General features: G+C 34.9%; 1 protein-coding gene across 1 annotated transcript in view; it reads right to left on the reverse strand.

Annotated features, from left to right (window-relative positions):
* LOC111143213 (spermatogenesis associated 6) overlaps positions 1-20705 on the reverse strand; it is a 142007-nt gene that overhangs the window by 84534 nt on the left and 36768 nt on the right. The window contains exons 4-5 of the mRNA XM_022496779.1: positions 7476-7517; positions 6334-6458 (exon numbers count right to left, since the gene is read on the reverse strand). Of these exons, the coding sequence (XP_022352487.1) occupies positions 6334-6458; positions 7476-7517 (167 nt within the window). The remainder of the gene's footprint in view (positions 1-6333; positions 6459-7475; positions 7518-20705) is intronic.

Consider the following 20705-nt stretch of genomic DNA (forward strand, 5'->3'; position numbering starts at 1 on the left):
AAGAAGAAATGTCTCATCCTTTTACAGCTTCAGCTTGAAATCCAGGATGTTGGCATCTAAGTCAAATCCTTATTCAGCTTCCTCAGATGTGGTTCTTTAAGGATAGTTTCTAGAATACAGTTCCTCAGAGTTAGAAGACTTATGAACCACAGAGACAAGTTATCTGCCCCACACGTACCCAAAGCACACACATGCAGCAAGTGCAGGGTAATTACTCCAGATATTCTTGTTCAAAAGGGAGAAAATAAGAGTCAGATGGGAATCACTGGCCCATAGAAATTCTAAAATACAGCCAGGAGAATGTTAGAAGTTCCTTGATTAGAAATTTAGTCCTGTTCCTCCCAGAAATAACTATCCTCTGGCCTCCTCTGGGCTCTTGCTCCTGATCTTTGCATTATTATTCCTTTTCAATGAGAAGTAGACCATGTTTGGAGCTGCACAATGTTCTGAGTGTGAGTCCTGTCAACAGAATTTTGGGGGTCCAAAGGCCTATTCATTTTGTGAGATCTCTCTGCATTTCAGACCAAGCTGGTGGTGTTTCTACCAATATAGTGCTCTTAAAAAAATTTTTTGGTTCTCATATGAATCTTACTAAAGTTTCTTCTATTAGACATGAACTACACCCTCTCTACACTCAGCTTCTGCTGAGACTGCCCTTAAGGATCTTTGAAAAAAAAATCAATGTTTGATTCAATTATTTTCTGAGATAACGTCTTGGATCTTCCTGAGATTTTAATGAAGGGTTTTATAGTTATGCCTTTGGTTTCACCGTCAGACCACAATTTCCCAAAAGTGCCCGGAATGATTTTTGCCCGGAAGTCATTCATTAATTTTAGCATTATTTACCATCAGGAAAGGCTGGGAATCTTTAGGAACAGTAAGTTCCAACTCATTTTTGCTGAACAGCCTTTCCTTTTGCTTATCTCTGTCCTCTCATATTTTGCTATAAAGCAGCAAGAGAAAACCAAGCAGACCCTCTAACTCTCTATCTGAAAGTCTTAGACACACCATTCATTTCATATTTCTTTCCTTCCCACATTACTGCAGGTGGCTGTGAGGCTAAACTTTCTGTCATTACATAACAAGGAACCCTTTTATCCCTAATTTCCAATAACATTTACCTTATTTTCCTGCAAACACACATCTGAATTTCTTCAAGACCTTTCAAGATTTCACAGACATTCTAGCAAAGCCTTTCCAGCTTCTGTCCTCTCTATAGAGGTTCTTGAGTGTCTTCACACATGGCAGTTGGCTTAGCTCAAAGTGACTGATATAGGAGTGAGAGCAAGGAGGAAGCCACAGTGCATTTAATGACCTGGTCTCCAGTCTAATACTGTCACTTCACCATGTTTTTTATCTGTTATAGTCACTAAGTATAGTCTGGAGAACTAGCTCTGCCTTTGGAAAAGAGAAGTAACAAATCATGTGTGGACATATTTTATAACTACCATAGCCTGGATTACAACTTATCACTTTACCCTTCCCCATATATATCACTGGTCACATAGCAAATACTCAGTGTTTTAGCCATTATTTTCACTGAGCTTTCAAAACTAATATGTATCAGTTGAGGTTCTCCAGGAAAACAGAACATATATATAACTAACATGTAATATACTATATAAGTATATAGTATATATATGGGGGGGAGAGATTGATTCATTTTAAGGAATTGGTTCATGTGATTTTGAGAGTGGCAAGCCCCAAATCCATAGGGCAATCCACAAGCTGGCAACTCAGACAAAAGTTGTTATTGCAGTCTTGAGTGTGAAATTTGTAAGCAAGCTAGCAGGCTATAAACTCAGGAAGTATTGCTTGCTTTCTTCCTTTTTTTTTTTTTTTTTTTTTTTTTGGGATTTTACTTATTTATTTAACAGAGAGCGAAAGCACAGAAGAGGAGGGAGAGGGAGAAGTAGACTCCCTCCTGAGCAGGAAGCCCCATACAGGGCTCAATCCCAGGACCCTGGGATCATGACCTGAGCCAAAAGCAGATGCCCAACCGACTGAGCCACCCAGGTGCCCCTCAGGAAGTATTTCTACATAACAGTTTTGAGGCAGAATTCCTTATTGTTCAGGAAACCTCAGTTTTTGCTCTTCAGGCTACAACTAATTGGGTGAGATCCACCTACATTGTCAATAGTAATCTCCTATACTTAAAGTCAACTGCTCGTAAATATTAATTACATCTACACAATACTTTCACAGTAACATCTAGACTAGCATTTGGCCAAACAACTGGCACCATAACCTAACCAAGTTGACACATAAAATTAATCAGATTCCATCTCAAATGTCAGTTCCTCTATGAAGTCTGTAAGATGTGATTCATTCATTCAATTCAATCGAGTGGCATTTAAGTACCTACTTCATGCAAAGTACTGTGCTAAGAGTTAAGTTCAAAGATGAGAAAGCCACAGATGCTGTTTGCATGGAGTCCACAGCCTTAAGGGGGGATTAACATCAGCACTGTCATCATCTCCACAGCCATCAGCATGTCACTCATACTTCTGAGTGTTCTCCATGCCAGGTACTGCTATAACCATTTACGTTTCATTAATGCACCCAGCAGCCCTATGAGATCTTCATATGATAGTGCTTTGCTCAAGTTTAATCAGGTAATCTGCGAGAGTACCAAGATTTAATCCCAGAAGAACCCCTTGCCACAGCAATGGGTTCAAGACTCAGACAGATGTCACAAGAATTCTGAGGAAGGATGCACTGTCGTCTGCCAGGACAACAAACTACTGATGGGAGTGTTTTATCCATTCGCATTTAAATAGAATAATTGATATGACTGGACTTTTATCTGCCATTTATTTGGCTCTTCAGTTTACATGTGCCATATCTTTTGATTCTTCCATTCTTTCTAGGAATCTCACCTGTTGTCTACATGGCTTGGTGGTCATCCAATGAACCTATAAACGTTCCACTCTTTGTTGATCATCTGTATGTGGCTTGGGGAATACATTCAAAGATAGTCAGGTCTGCAATTTCTACTGAGTTTCCCTTTTTGCTGGGCACTTATGATCTCGTCGCATGTACATTGTTTCGGAGTCAGCCAGGAATGGGTGGAGAGCTTATCTCAGCCCTTCTATTGCTCCCTTATTTCTGTGAACTTTTTAGCAGATGGGCTGCTCACTCTAGTTGGAATTGCCATTGGCCTATCAAAGCTATGGTGTTTCTTCTACCACTTGCATCCAAATCCAGTGAAGACACACTGCCTGTCCTTATGATTCTAACACCAATTCCAATGTGTAGGTTTTCCAATAGCACCAAGCATTCTCTGTGACACCAGGTAGGGGTCCTATAATTTAACTCAGTTCTGACACCAGCTACCTGGCAATAGCATTAGATCCCAGAGGTTAAGGAATCAGTCCCACCAGACTGTGCCTAGACTACTTCAGATGCAATCACAAGTCTGGGTTGTTACCTGTGTTCCTGACAGATTGGGTATAATTTGAAGGTCCCCGTGACTGCCACCCCAGTTCAATTTACTGGCTAGAGAGGCTCACACAACTCAGGAAATAGTTTACTGTTTACCAGTTTATTACAAAAGAATATGATAAAGGATACAGATGAACAGACAGATGGAAGAGATTCATGGAGCAAAGTATGTGGGAAGGGACATGGAGCAATGCCTTCCCCAGGGAAATCACTTTCCCAAGAGCTGCCTCCATGAGTCCAGCAACCTAAGAGCTCTCTAAACCCAGGCCCTTTGTTTTTTTATGGAGGCTTTATTACATAGGCAAGATTGATTAAATCACTGGCCATTGGTATTTTAATGCAATCTCCAGCCTCATCTATACTCCCCAGAGGTCAAGGGTCTTAAAGTTCTAACCCTCTAATACCAGGGTTGTTCCTCCTGGCAACCAGCCCCCATCCTTAGGTTATCTAGAAGCTTTCCAAAAGTCACCTCATTAACGTAACCAAAGACACCTTTACTGCTCCCCATCACTTAGGAAATGCCAAGGATTTTGGGAGCTCTGTGCCAGAACAAGAATAAAGACCAAATATATATTTCTTACTTTAAATCACAGTATCGCAGTCTCACCCTTCAAAATTGATTTTGACCTCTCTGGTAGCAGAGCTTCTGATTTTTCTGCCCAGCCCCAAGACTGGTGAAGCTACAATTCTCACTGGCCTCACAGGGTATGGGAGCTGTCCCAGGCAAGAAGATCCATGCTGCTGCCATTTTTATCCAAAGCTTTAGCCATTATTTAAGCATAAACACTTTTTTTTTTTTTTTTTTTTTTAGTTCTAGTTGGTTAACATACAGTGCAATATTAGTTTCAGGTGTATAATATAGTTATTGCCAATTAGTTTCTGGTGTTCTGAAATTGTTTTTTGTGATGATTTTGTCCAGTTTTATACCTGTTTTTTATGGAGAGAGGAATTACAACCTCTTCAAACCACCATTACCCAAAGTCTTAATTTACATATATGTGTGTGTGTATTTTTTGCCTTAGTAAGCCAACACCTGAATGTATATAAAAGTAACCAATGGCCACAGTCGCCAAACTGTGGAAAGAACCAAGATGCCCTTCAACGGATGAATGGATAAGGAAGATGTGGTCCATATACACTATGGAGTATTATGCCTCCATCAGAAAGGATGAATACCCAACTTTTGTAGCAGCATGGACGGGACTAGAAAAGATTATGCTGAGTGAAATAAGTCAAGCAGAGAGTCAATTATCATATGGTTTCACTTATTTGTGGAGCATAACAAATAGCATGGAGGACAAGGGGAGTTAGAGAGGAGAAGGGAGTTGAGGGAAATTGGAAGGGGAGGTGAACCATGAGAGACTATGGATTCTGAAAAACAATCTGAGTGTTTTGAAGGGGTAGGGGGTGGGAGGTTGGGGGAACCAGGTGGTGGGTATTGGAGAGGGCACAGATTGCACAGAGCACTGGGTGTGGTGCAAAAACAATGAATACTGTTATGCTGAAAATAAATTTAAAAAATTAAAAATAAATAAAAAAAGAAAAAAAGAAAAAAAGAAAAAAAAAGTAACCCAAAGTAAATGAAGAAGATACTTATTAATGGTCCATAGTTCGATGTTTATATTGCCAATTTGGTATAATACAGCATTTAAAATTACTTTCAAAACACCATAATTTTAAAATCATATTTTTTTCATTGCAAGCTTCCATACATTTGCTGAAACACTCTTTGAAGGTTTTTATAATACAGAAGATGGCTAATAGACACTGATAATATCCCAAAGGAAGTATATTTTCATAGATTTGCTAGTTAGTCAACTTTAACACTTCTAGCAAGCTGAAATTGCTATTTCCCAGAACAGAGTATATCATAAACCTAGACCCAAGGGAAAAGTATTTAATTCACCATATTGGCTCATGGATCACCCCACTTTCCTTACTCATACAGCTTTAACATTTTATAAAGGTAGTAAAAAACTGTTTGTCCAAATTATTTCAACCTAGACATCTTTTGCTATTCTTCTTTGAAATAGCAGGGTCTTCTCTCAGTTTCTCTAAGCAGAAGACATTTTCCGGGATAAAATATATTTTTAAATCACCCAACGAAAGTTGAAAGGAGTTGGGGGAAAGGATGAAAGAGTTGGCTGTCACAATGCTGCTTTCACTTTTAGGTATATAAATGTATATTTCCATGACATGAACGTACAACAATTAATCTATCCAAACTCTTAACTAATGAGCATTTAAATCATTTTTATTTTTCATTATTATGAACAATGCTATCAATGAACATCCCTAGGAAGGCTCTTAGCATACCAGAGAGAATACATTTTCATGTTACATACCTATAAGGCAAGAGGCTATGAGAATCTTTGCCTTTACTAGATAATTCTGAATTGTGGTGGTTCCAACTTACACGGCATAGCAGCATGTAAGAGTTTTTCACACTTCTAATATTGTCAGATTTTATTAAATTTTACCAACCCTATGGCTATAAGAATGAAATCATCGGGTTGTTTTAATTTGGATTTCCCTATATGCTAATGAAATTGAGCATCTTTTCAAATATTTATTGGTCTTTCTTTTGAGAGAACGATAAAGAAGAAAGAACAGACAGACATGGAAAGTAGGGAGGTGGGAGGCAGGAAAAGAAGAGAAAAATCTTAAAAATATAAGGCAAATTAATGCTTGTTAATTCTGGATGAAAGATGCATGGGTTTTGTTCAGATTTCAGTATGTTTTAAAATAACATCATAATTTCATAAAAAAATTATGTTTTGAACCAAATTAAACTCTGAACTAGTTCTTCACATTTCAGGTATTAAAGCATATGTGGTGGTTTTTGACAATGATCCCACATCACAGATTCAGAAAATTGTAAGCACTTACTCGAAGGCCAGAAATCCTCCTCATGGTAACCTGGCGGTTTGAATCATGGTGTCCAGAAATTTGGTTTGGACCCGGGAACATGAAATCTCGTGTATTTTCATCATATGTAGACAGTGTTTCACCCACTACAAGAAAGATACCCTATGATTCAAATTATAACAAAATATTCTATTTAGAAATAAAATCATCAAGTACAATATATATAGTGCCTGACGCCTTACTGAAATTTCTGCTTCAGGGCCTTTTTTTTTTTTTCTATGAAATAAAAATTAAAAGAAAGTTATGTTAAATGGATTCCTTACTCAGAAATGTAGTACATATTACTACTTCTCCCTCCCCCTTTTATAGAAGGGAGATATTCATGTAAATTTTGTGAGTACCTATGTGTTTCCAGAGGAAAAAAGTCCTTGTAAACATATCAAGTTGGTATGACATTTACAAATCTAAAATGTAATTACCAGCTCCATAAATTTTTTCTATCTTCCATTCTTTTCTAATTGCCCTTATAAGGCACTAGGTTACATGCTGGGAAAAAATGAAGGTATTTTCTAGAATCTGTGGTTACACAAATTAGGTATATATGTAATAATCAAAATCTTTAAGGTTACTAAATTTCAGTAACACATAACTCCATTTTTCACATAGAATAATTATTTAAGATAGAATTCTCCTAAAAATCACAAAAGTAAATAACAGAAATCAAGCTATCCTCCATATATTAATTTTAATTTTACCTACCCTGGAAATTTGTAATGTTTACTAAATAGTTAAGGTTTTATTCCACCCCCCCTTCCCAGTAACACTCAACACACAAAAACAAAGATAATTACTTTATAAGCAAAAAAATATAGTTTAAGGAAAATCACAAAAACGCAAAGTCAGTTTTTATGAATGGCACAAAATATGCTAGGAGAATAGCATACAATTTTCCACTTTTCTTTATTATTATTTATTCAACTTAGAACAATATAGTCAAACACTATGTCAATCTTTATGTATTTATGTATTTGTACATAGTGGACCAATACGAGAAACTCAACATTGTTCTTAATTTGGGAAGAAGGGAAAAATATGTATTTTTTAAAAGCATTCTTTGACATGGGTTTGCATATCAATTACCTTATCAAAATATAATACAGTACCTGGTGGAACTAGTTGAATCAACTCAAACAATGCTGTATCATCTGAAAGTTTAAAGAAAAATTTCCTTAAACAAATTAACAATAAACAAAAATTAGTTACTTTTATATCATAAAAGTATCTAAAAGTCAAAATAATTGCTGTTTATATATGCTTATATATGTTTATTTCTTAGTTTATGTATATATCTTAGCACATGTTTATGTTTATGTATGTTTATATCTTAGTATACTATGTATATTTTTTGGTTGCTTTGTCTCTTAGGGTTTTATTAATCAATAGTAGAGATTATCCCTTGATCTCTCTGGGGTTTTTTTCTGATTTTTTTTCTTTTAAGACTATCTTTTTAGAGCAGTTTCAGGTTTACAACAAAATTGAGAGGAAAATACAGAGATTTCCCACATATCCCTGTCCCCACACAGGCAGAGCCTCCCCACCATCAACAGCACTCAAAGGAATGGCACATTTTTTTTTACTAAGGATAAGCCGCCATAGGCACATCATAATCACCCAAAGTCCATGGCTTACCTTGGGGCTCACTCTCTGGGTTTAGACAAATAAATGCATAATGACATATTCCACCATTACAGTATCATTCATAGTATTTTCACCTTCCTGGCTTTCCTCTATGCTTTGCCTAGTCATCTCTCTCCTCCACTTCAATTTGCTCCCACGAGCAGCCACTGATATTCTTACTGTTCCCATAGCTTTGCCTTTTCTAGAAGTCATATTATAATCACACAGTATTCAGGTTTTTCACACTGGCTTCTTTCACTCAATAACATGCATTTAAGTGTCCTTCATGTTGTTCATGGCTTGACAGTTCACTTCTTATAAGTGCTGAATAATAATCATTGTCTGGATGTACCACATTTTATTAATCCATTCACCTTCTATGGGCATCTTGGTTGCTTCCAAGTTTTGGTAGTTATAACCGCTGCTCTAAACACCCTTGTTCAGGTTTTTATGTGGACATAAGTTTTTAACTCCTTTGGGTAAATACAAAAAGGGTAGTTGCTGGTTTAAATGTTAAGAGTATGTTTAGTTTTGTAATAAGCCACCAGACAGTCTCCAAATTGCTGTTCCATTATGAATTCCTACCCGCAATATATAAGAATATATAAGAGGAATTCTTGTTGTTCAATATCTTCATCAACATTTGGTGGTGTCAGTATTTTGAATTTTGACCATTCTAGTAATGTGGTGTTATCTCGTTTTAATTTGGATTTCCCCAGAGACATATGGTATGGAGCATCTTTTCATATGCTTATTTGCTATCTTTATATCTTCTTTGATGAAGTATCTTTTAAGGTCTTTGGCCATTTTTAAAAATAATGTTGCTTGTTATTTTATTATTGAGTTTTAAAAGTTCTTTGTATATTTTGGATAAATGTCCTTTATCAATATTTTATAAATATTTTCTCCTAATCTGTGGTTTATCTTTTAATTCTCTTGATATTGTCTTTCTCAGAGTAGAAATTTTTAATTTAAATGAAATCCAGCTTATCGATTATTTCTTTCATTGATGATATCTTTGGTGTTGCCCCTAAAAGGGCATTGTTGTACTCAAGGTCATCTAGGTTTCTTCCTATGTCATCTTCTAACAGTTTTATGGTTTTGTATTTACAATTAGGTCTATGATCCATTTTGAGTTAATTTTTGTTAAGGGTGTATTGTCTGTATCTAGATTCCTTTTGTCGCATTTGGATGCCTAAGTGTTCTAGCAACAAAAACCATCTTTGTTCCTCTGTATTGCCTTTGCTCTTTTATCAAAGTCAGTTGATTATATTTTGGGGGGGGTTCTATTTCTGGGCTCTCTATATATCTTTATGAATATAAATTATATCTTATTTCTTAAGCAGTGCTGTGAGGACAACAGGGTATATTATATACCTCCTTATATTTTTAATATGCCTGAAGTATTTTATAATACATTTATAAAAATAAGAATAAAAGAGGAACTGTGTCTTGTCTCCCCTTCCAGGACCCATGAAAAAGGCATAATCTCTTTCTTTCTTTAAATTCTGCCATTATCATCCAAGGAAAGTCTCAATCATTTAACCCAATACCAGTGTGTCCTATTTATGAAGAAATATTAAATAGTTTCCATGGGTTATAATTTGGAATAAGTTAAAAAAAACCTGATACGGCTCTTTTCCTCAAGAACTTTACATTGCATTGAAAATATAAACATTAAAGGAAATAAACACACAAATAAATTATAACTACAAGCCACATGTACAATGAAGGCACTACAGGTAGTGCTATAAAAGACTATACTAACAAGTCCTAATCTATTCCAGGAGTCAGAGAAGCCTGAAGAAGAGCTCTTTAGGATCTGATCTACAGCATGAACTGGTGTAAACTGGGGGACTAAGGAGGTAGAGTTTTTTAAGTAGGAGGAATAGGATGTTCAAAAGCTTTAAGCAGAACATAGCAAGGTAATCTGAGAGATCAGGTGTTTGAAAAATAACCCTTCTGCAAAAATCAACTTAAAAAGGTAAACAATGGGGCGCCTGGGTGGCTCAGTTGGTTGGGCCACTACTTTCGGCTCCGGTCATGGTCCCGGAGTCCCGGGATCAAGTCCCGCATCGGGCTCCCAGTTCCGCGGGGAGTCTGCTTCTCCCTCTGATCTTCGCCCCTCTCATGCTCTCTCTCATTCTGTCTCTCTCTGAAATAAATAAATAAAATCTTAAAAAAAAAAAGGTAAACAATGAAAGCATGAAAGACATAAAAAGGTAGTAAAAAAATAATGTCTGAAACTCAATAGAAGAAGGAAACAGAGAAATAATTTGAGGTATTTGAGGCTGCTTTTCTTTTTGGATATCTGACAGTCCCGACAGAGGTAGCTTAGAGGCTGAGAAGCTGAACATAGCTTTTGATAAATTCATGAAGTAAAGGATGAAAAATTGGAGTATCATGCCCTTCATGCCCTTGGAAAGAGGCAGGAGGGGAGGTATGCTGGTAAGAGATGATGGCCTAATAAACTGGCTAGGCTGTAAGATTAGATCTTGAAAAGATAAACTACAAGGGTAAAGAGTAAACTAAAAATAGATAGCCAACACTATATACTGAATGCTTGTATTCTCCCCAAAATTAATATGTTGAAATCTTAGTCCTCAATGTGCTTTCAGAGTTGGGGCCTTTGGGAGGTAGGGCAAATCCTCATAATGAGATTTTTAAAAGAGACCCCAGAGAGTTTCCTTTCTTATTCTGTCACATGAGGATACAGAGAGAAGATGGCTATCTACAAACAGAGAGGGAACTCTCACCAAACACCAAATCTGGTCACCTTGATCTGAGACTTCCCAGCCTCCAGAACTGTAAGAAAAAAACTTTTATAGTTTATGAGCCACCTAGTCTGTTGCTATTTTGCTATAGGTTGCTATGAGCCACCTAGTTGCTATTTTGCTATAGCAACCCAAATGAACTAAGACAGCCAACTAGGAACTAAGGGCTAAATTCGAATTATCCCAAATCCTATCCAAATTAAGGTGGTCCAGAATTGTTAATGCCCCCTAGATATCCGCCAAATCCCAATCATAAATCTTTTCTAAAAGAAAATACTATCATCTACGTTTTTAAATTATTTCAAAAATTTTTACATTTGAAGTTTGACAATCAATGAAAACTGACCAAGTATACAGGAAAAATGAAAATTGGGATAGAAAAACAAGAAAAGTAACAGACAACAAAAACAGGTCAACAAGAGATCCAGAAAAATTAGTAATCAGACTGGGACTTAAAATATGCTTAATACGTTTAATAAAATAAAATGCAAGGTTGAGAATGTTAGTTGAGAACTAGAAACTATTATAAAGAACCACAGGGAAATTTTTTAATTGAAAAATACAACAAGAACAAAAAAACCCATAACAGGTAGATTTATCAGATTATAAATGACCCTGGAGAGCTCAACAGAATTAGAAGACACAAGTACCTTGAGTAAAGCACAGAAAGCCAAAAGGATGGAGAACATAAAAAAGGGGAAAAATGGATACAGTAAGAGGTCTGACAATGTGTAACTGGATTTGTAAAAGGAAAGAAGAGAAAGGGACAAAAGCAATATTTGAAAGGTTAATGCCGGAGAATTTATTTGAAGAAAGATATCAAGATACAAACACCGAGCGGAATATATTTTAAAATATACACACACATACATGAACAAATATATGCAGAGTTGGGCCAATCAAAGTAAAACTACAGGAAAAAAAGACATAAGAGAAGATATTAAAAGTAGCCAGTGGACAATGACAGAATACCTTTAACAAAGTAACAATAAAATTGACAGATGATTTTTCAACAAAAACTTAGGGAATGAAATCAGTATGTTCTAAGAGCTAGGAGGCAATAATTCCAAGTTCAGCAAAACTACCCTTCAAAAATTAAGAAAAAATAAAGACATTTCAAATTAAAAAAAAAAAAAAAGATAATCCATCACCAAAAGACCACTGAGAAAGGAACTGTGAAAGAATTTTCTTCAGAAAAAAGCACTAAACTGAGAACAAAGCTCAAAAACAAAGGAAATAAAGAACAACCAAAAAGGTAAAATACGGTGGTAAAGTGAAAAGATGATGCTGATACAATAATAATAATAATATTTTGTGTAGTTTAACTGCATACTAATCTAAAATGCAGGACAAAAAAACACATAAAATCTAGAAGGGACATATATGAAGTCAAGTAGCTTTAAGCTTCTCCACTCCTAGAAAAGGTAAAAATAAAAATAAAAATATATATATTAGGGTTTGATAAGTGAAGCATGCATTCTGCAATCTGTACGGTAACCACTGAAAAAAATAAAATAGTAAAGAACATGCACTTCCAAGTTAATGAAAGAGCAGAAATGAAAGAGCAGAAAATAGAAGAAAAAAAGAACAATAAAAATCAATAATCAGAACAAATAAAAAGTAAATATTATGGTAGATTTAAACCAAAATATATCAGTAAATACATTTTTTATGTAAACTTTTTATTTTGAGATGAAGATTCATATGCAGTAAGAAGCAAGACAGAAAGACTACATATACTTTTTACCCATTTTTCCCCAATGCAAAAATATACCATAGTCCCCTCTTATCTGTGGGGGATATATTCCAAGATCCCCAGTGGGTGCCTGTAATCATGGACAGCCCTGATCCCTACATTTACTATGTTTTTTCCTGTGTATACATACCTATAATAAAGTTTAATTTATAAATTAGGTATTATAAGAGATTAATAAGTAATAATAAAATAGAAAAATTATAACAAATACTATAATTATGTGAAAGTGATCTTTCTCCCTCTCTCAAAATATCTTATTGTACTGTATTCACCCTTCTTCTTGTGATGATGTGAGATGATAAAATAACTGATAAGATGAAGTGAGGTGAATGATTGTTAGGGTACTACAGAAGTAAGGTGAATGATAGTGTTAGGTTACTACTGACCTTCTGACAACAATAGGTCAGATGGAGGATCATGTGCTACTGGACTGTAGGTAACTGAAACCATGGAAAGCAAAACCCAACATAAGGGGGGACTACTATAGTAAAATATATCACAACCACAGTGACATTGATACAATCCACTGTTTTTTTTTAGATTTCTCCAGTTTTATTTGTATTCATTTCTGTGTGAGTGTGTGTCTATATTTAGTTCTATATACTTCTGTTGGGTCTGTAGGTTTGTGTTTACCACCACAGCCAAGATACAAAACGGCTGCATCACACCTGTAACCACACCCACCTTCCTCTCCAAACCCATCCCTAACCCCTGATAACTAATGGCCTGTTTCCAGTTTCTATAATTATATCACACATTGTAAGAAAAAGTCTAAATCAACCAATTAAAAGACAGATTGAATTTTTATTTATTTTTATTTAAAAATTTTTTTCAGATTGTATTTTTAAAGAAAGAAAACTATTTTCAAATCTGCTTGTAAGACTCACACATATGACTCACACATATACAAGGACATATGAAGATAGAAAACAAAAATATAAATAAAGGCATAATATATAAAAAATATCTACAAAGACATAATATATAATATACAAAGTAAAACAAAACAAAACAAAACAAACAAAACCCTTCTGGCTTGGCTGCACTAGAAAAGAGAAAAATCGTCCAAGAAAAGGATCAAAATAATAAAAGGTTCAATTCACCAGCTGATGAATACATGGTAATACTGGCCAAGAGAAAAGAGAGAAGACACAAATTACTAATATCAGGAATTAAAAGAGATAGAGATATTAAAAAATTCTAATAAGACATTATGAATACATCCGTGCTACTGAATGTATTGAAGGTACCTGATCTGAATCATAATTCAAACAAAAGTGATTGAACAATTATAATACAATTGGGGAAATGTTAACTGAGTGGATATTTGATGATGATAAGAAACCGGTATTTTTTGGTGTGAGGTAAAGTTGTTCCTTTATTTGAGACACCCATATCTGATCCAATCTTGACGTTTACTTCAAAATGATCTTCCTTATTAAAAAAAAAAAAAAACAAATTTCTACCAAAAGAAAACTTAAAACTTCTATAGATATAGAAAAACGAAATGGTTTTATATATATGCACACATGCATATGTGTATATGTATGTGTACACATATATATATGTAGAGATACACACAATTTGTTAGTGAAAACCTAACAACAGCAACAACAACAACAGCAATAACAAAACACTAAGTCAGTGACTTCACTGGTGAATTCTTTCAAACTTCTAAGTTAGAAAATATGTCAATTATGTACACACTCTTTCAAGGGCCATAAAAGAAAGAACACTTCTCAACTTGTCTTATAAGCTCAGCAAAACCTTGACACCAAAACATGACAAGAAGCTCAAAAAAAAAAAAAAAAAAGACAGGCTATCTATCCAAAACCTAAATTTTAAATATTGGTTTCTATAGATAAAGTCATATGATGTCTGAGATTTACTTCAAAATAATCTAAAAAAAAAAAAAAGTGATGATCTAAAAAAGGGTATAGGGGCATGTGGGTGGCTCAGTCACTTAAGCATCTGCCTTCAGTTCAGGTCATGATGCCAGGGTCCTGGGATCGAGCCCCATATCAGGTTCCCTGCTCAATGGAGAATCTGCTGCTCCCTCTCTCTCTGTCCTCCCTCAACTCATGCTCTCTCTCTCTCTCACTCACTCTTTATCTTAAATAAATAAACAAAATCTTTTAAAAAAAAGCAATTTAAAAAAGTGATTTACTTCAAAATATTCTAAAAGAAGGGGGAGATAGAGATAAAACAACATTAGCCATGAGTTGATAACTACTGAACTGAGTGATAAGTCAGGCATATTTATTTTTCTCTTTTGTTTACTTTTGTATGTTTATTAAATTTTCTCTTAATAAAAAGGTTTTTTAAAGTATTTTTGATTAAAGAAAGTTGTGTGTGTGCTCTAAAAGCATCACTGTGAAAACTCCCATTATACTGTTTTGTTAAAGTTCTCTTCTGCCTTTTCCACTAAATCTACAGAAATTATACAATGGAATACTGTACAGCCATAAAAAAGAAGAAATCCTACCATTTGGAATGACACAGGTAGACGTTGAAAACATTACGCAAAATGAAATAAGTCAGACAGAGAAAGACAAATACTCTATGATTTCATTTATATACAGAATTAAAAACAAAAAGCAAAAAACCCCAACAAACTCTAAAAAAGAGAGTTACCAGAGGCAGGTTACCAGAGGCAGGTGGTGGGGGAAGGATAAATGTAAGGAAGGTGGTCAAGTTATAAAGGTAAGTAAGTACTGGGGATATGATGTACAAATGATGACTGCCATTACCACTGCTGTATGACATACAGGGATACTGTTGACAGAGTCAATCCTAAGAGTTCTCATCACAAGAGAAATTTTCTGTCCTTTTCTTTGTATTATATCTATATAATGGATGATAACTAAACCTCTCATGGTAGGGGTGCCTGGGTGGTGCATTCTGTTAAGCAGCTGACTCTTGGTTTCATTTAGGTCATGATCTCAGGGTCATGGGATCCAGCACCCCATTGGTTCTGCACTAAACACAGAGTCTGCTTAAGATTCTCTCTCCCCTCTGCCTTTGCCCTTCCCAACCACGCACTCAGCTCAGTGTGCGCTCAGGTGTGCGCACTCCCTTTCTAAAATAAATAAATAAAACAAATAAAATAAACACAAAATAGTAATTGTTTCACATTATACATAAGCCAAACCATCATGTTGTATACCTTAAACTGATACAATGATGTATGCCAATTATTTCCCAATAAAACTGGGGGGAAAAAAGTTTTTAGAGGAGGACTCTTACCAAGAAATTAATCATCTCCTTTTAGTCTTTACCATCTAATTTTGTCAACCATTCATCTTGTTTCTTATTACATTTCTAAACCTCTGGGTCCCTACCACTTTTCACTGAAGATGAAGTATGTTCCCTTCAAACACAGGACTTTGTCATAATTTTGAGTAATATCAACTTTCATGTGACTGCCTCATACAACAGCTCTAATCTCCTCCAATCCAGTACACTTATGCAAAGATTCTGCTTATTTATTTATATGTCTCATTCTTCTTTTACTAAAATGGGCCTATATTTGATTTATTTCTGAATCCTCTATATTCTCTCAGAGTTACAGAGTCTGCATAGGCAATTGAAAAGCTGGAAAAAAACAAATTCCAGTTCTTATCATAGTTCAGTGGATAAGCGACTTTTGTGTAAGACAACGCTACTATTATCCCTTGAATCACATTGCACATTCTATGACTACACCATGCTGTTTTTCATCCCTTTTCCAATAGACGGAAGAACAGAAAAGGATTAATGCTAAACATGGTGCTGAAATAAGAGCTAGGCTTTTAAGAAACTTGATCTATTGCACTCAAAATAATTCTAATTCTTGACCACCAAGAAAAGTCCTGTCTTCTAGAAAATAAAATGAATTTTGTTAAACAAGACTGGGATAAGCTGTCTTAATTTTCTATACATACCAACACTGTATTTTCCTGAGGTCACTTATTCTGCAACCTCAACTACTTGAAAAACATGATTACAAAACAGAAAATATACCTTTAAAAAAAAGGATAAGGGTAGTCAAAATAACAGTAGTATTTACTACCTTCTAGAGAATATCTTGTTTGCCATTAGTGTGAAGCTCCTATGAGCTTCACACTAATCCTCAAAACAACCTTAAGAAATCAGTGCTCCCCCACTTCAGATAAGACACAGAGCCTAAAGGTTAAGGTTTCCGAAAATCCTAAATTCCTGAGCTGAGATTTTATCTTGGCTCTAATGGTCTTCAAAGTCTGTACTGTTTTCCTTAACAGCCTACTGGAACTAGAAAGTGAGACTTACAATACAAATGTTAGATGAGGAAACTGTATTTTGAACAAGGAGTAAAATAAAGAATAGGACAGTAGCTAGATGGGGGTGAGTATGAAGGCAGGGAAATATATTTTTTTAAGATGGGAATATACAGCATGTTTATATGGGGTGAGGGTTCACAAAAAGAGAGAAGTTGCAGATACAGGAGGAGTTAAAAATATCTAATGACTGAGGGGTGCTTGGTAGCACAGTCAGTTAAGCGTTGACTTTTGGTTTTGACTCAGGTTGTGATCTCAGGGTTGTGAGACTGAGCACTGCTTTGGGCTCTGCGATCAGTATGGAGTCAGCTTGAGTTTCTCTCACACTCTCTGTCTGTCCCCAGCCCTGCTCATATGCATGTGCTCTCTTTCTCTCAAATAAATAAATCTGTTTAAAAAAACAATTTAATGACCAAGACACTAGAGATGGCATAAGGAGACAGGTAAGGGGACAAGTAGATAGAAAAACACTGAGCAGAAAAACTCTAATAGGAGAAATAAGATAAAAATTACTAATAATGTAGGTGACTTAGGACAAGGAAGGTGGATCACTACTATAACCTCAATTTTGGTTGGCAATGTAGGAAGTAGAGTCATCTGTTCATCTTAAGAATGTTGGAGTTTAAATGCTTGGAGTATCCTATAAGAGAAATTAGACAAGAAATTCTCCAAGAAGTAAAAAGACTAAAAGGTAGCACTGAGAAGCAACTTATGCTGGTACCAATCTGAAGGTCAAGAGGGTCAATCAGCAACACCAAACTCAGCTAGAATAAAAGCCAGGAAGGCAAGTGGTAGCTATGACCCTTCATGAAGAATCTCCTATATGTCAGCCTCGATGTAATATCTGGCTTAATGAAATATATAAGGTAAAATAAGATACAGAAAGTTTCAAATGTTGTAGCCAACACAGAGAGAACATGCCTTTTTTTAGCACCCATGCCATGTTTTTATTTGATCTCTATCATAGATGCCCAGGGAAAAAATATCAGTAAATTCTAAGCAGTAGTATTATAGGCCATGTGCTCAAATTTCAATACAAATTAACAATATTTTTTAAAGATATTTAAATGAATCATGAATAAATATTTTAAATAGAACAAAATACATCAGACTCAATATGAAAGTTCAGCAAAATGATTGGAAATGAGATAAATATTTTTTGGTCACCTCCCTGTATATCAGACACACACACATACACACACACACGCGCGCACACACAAAAGGAAGGAAAAAATGAAAAGAAAATTGGGTAAAGAGCTTTATTCCCAAAAGCCACAGAATAGATAACAGTCAGAAATAAACATAAGATCTATATGGCAAGTATACACACATACACATACATACACAGGTGCGTGTGTGCACACATATATATCCCCCCAAAACCTTAGTAATAGACAGAAGGAAAACAAATTTAAATAAGTCAATAAACATTGCATATCTAAATGGGAAGAATGAATAATGTAAAAATGCCACTTATCCCAAAGTACAATTAAAATTAAAATTCAAAGAGATTTATCTTAGACCCTGAAACATGATTCTAAGTACATCCACAAAACTAACATGTAGGAATATGAATATGTGTATATCAAATTAAAATATGGATTACAGGGGCGCTTGGGTGGCTCAGTCATTAAGTGTCTGCCTTCGGCTCAGGTCATGATCCCAGGGTCCTGGGATTGAGTCCCACCTCAGGCTCCCTGCTCAGGGGGAAAAAGTCTTCTCCCTCTTCCTCTGCCTGCCATTTTGCCTGCTTGTGCTCTCTATCTCACTATCAAATAAATAAATAAAATCTTTTTAAAAAATATGATTACAGAAAGCTCTAAAAATTAACCACACAGTATCAGCCAAATAATATACACTTAGAATAAACAGACATAATGGAAGAAAAAAGGAATGGGAGAGTACATAGAGACAGGATGAGGGTAGAAAAGATATTAATGGGGAACAGATTTCTGCTTCTGATAATGGCAATTAATACAAAGCAGACCAATCATCCTACTAAGAAGATTTTTTAAAAATCTGGTCAAACTATTTTTAAAAATCTGCTTGAAAGCACAGAGAAGCAAATAAGGCTGTGAAGAATTACAGTGCCAAAATCCTGGAGAAGAAGAAAAATCCAGGAGGATGAACCAGATATTGGAGTTGTTTTCTCTTTAAGGGCATCTGCTAATACCACATGAAGAACTGATAAATTCAGCTGAGATTTTGGTGGTCTTGCAGACCTAGAAGCAAAATATGACTGTAGAGTTTACCAACAAGGAGAGATTTTCATAAATTTTCCATACTTAAACTCCTGAAAGGGCCCAGGAACAAAGATGAACTGGAAATAACTTGGTTTTGACAAGGACTGAAACCTGGCTTCAAATGACCTTAATTAGTGACATCAGACTGACATGATCAAGGATTGCCAGTGCTACTCACGGCCTAGAACAGGCAAATAAAAGCAAAGAAAACTTATCTGGAGAAAGATAGCATGATGCCATGCCCCCAATTTTTTCTACAATTTTTCACATACAATGTCCAATACACCAAACAACTAGGAATAGTTATAGTTATTTTTAGGAAACTGTAAAGCATTATTAACTAAACTAATTATATACCTAATCTATGACCCAAAAATTCTACTCCTAAGACTACACCAAGAGAATGAGTATATATGGTTACCAAAATATTTATAAAAATACCCATAGTAGCTTTATTCATCATAATCCAAGACTAAAAATAATCCTGATCAATAGAAAAATGAATAAATTATAGTATAGTCATACAGTGGAATACCAAAGGGCAATAAAAAAGAGTGGTTTACTGAGACAAACAACACAGATGATTCTCACAGATATGAGCCATATCAAAGAAATATATATTTTATGATTTAATTTATATGAAGATCAAGAATAGACAAAAATAATCAATGTTGATAAAAGTCAGAATAGTGATTATCTTGAGGGGAGCACTGACTGGTAGAGGCACACAGAAACCTTTTTGGGCAATGGAAACACTAAGTCTTGGTGAATGGTGATTACTGATATACACAGATGTCACTAATCACTGATGAGTACACAGGGTTAAAATTAGTACATTAGATACAACACAAAAAAATTGCTAAGACAATTTTCAAAAATTATAAACCTAGAGGACTCAAACTACCAGATATCAAAACTGAACCTACAGTAATTAAGAAAGCATAGTATATAAGCAAGAATGGACAAACAGACCCATGAAACAGGGCAGAGACTCTAGAAAAAAATTTACATATATGGAGGCACTTAATTTATGACAAAGTAACATTATAGAGTGATGAGAATAAGAAAAGTTTTTTCACCAAATAGCATTTTACACACATATATATAAAATAAAAATGAAATTTTATCCCTACTTCAAACCATAGATAAAAATGAAATCCAGGTAAAGTGTAAATCTAAATGTAAAAAGTAAAGGTATAAGGTTTTTGGTTAGAAGACAGAAGATAGAAGAGCATCTTCATAACTTAGGGCAGGGAAAGAATTCTTAAACATGACCAAAAAAAAAAAAAAGCACTAAGCATAAAGAAAAAATTAATAAGTCAAACTACATTATTAAATTAGGCTATATTAAAAGTAATTTGTTCATCAAAAGAACAAGAACAACTAATAGATAAAAAATGCAAGCCACAGAGTAGAAGATATTGCATCACAGGTAACTAACAGAGGATCTGTAACTAGAAAATATAGAACATTCCTACAAATTAATAAGAAAACCTGATACAGAAATGAACAAAAGACAAACATTTCACACATATTATAAAAAGGTGCCCAGAAAGATTGATAAATAAATGAAGAATTCATCCACCTGATTTGTCTTCAGGGAAATGCCAAATAAAACCATTATTCACCCATCATAATAACTAAAATG

The sequence above is a fragment of the Enhydra lutris genome, unplaced genomic scaffold, assembly GCF_002288905.1.
Source record: "Enhydra lutris kenyoni isolate GAN:26980312 unplaced genomic scaffold, ASM228890v2 scaffoldscaffold9, whole genome shotgun sequence".
NCBI classification, from domain to species: Eukaryota; Metazoa; Chordata; class Mammalia; order Carnivora; family Mustelidae; genus Enhydra; species Enhydra lutris.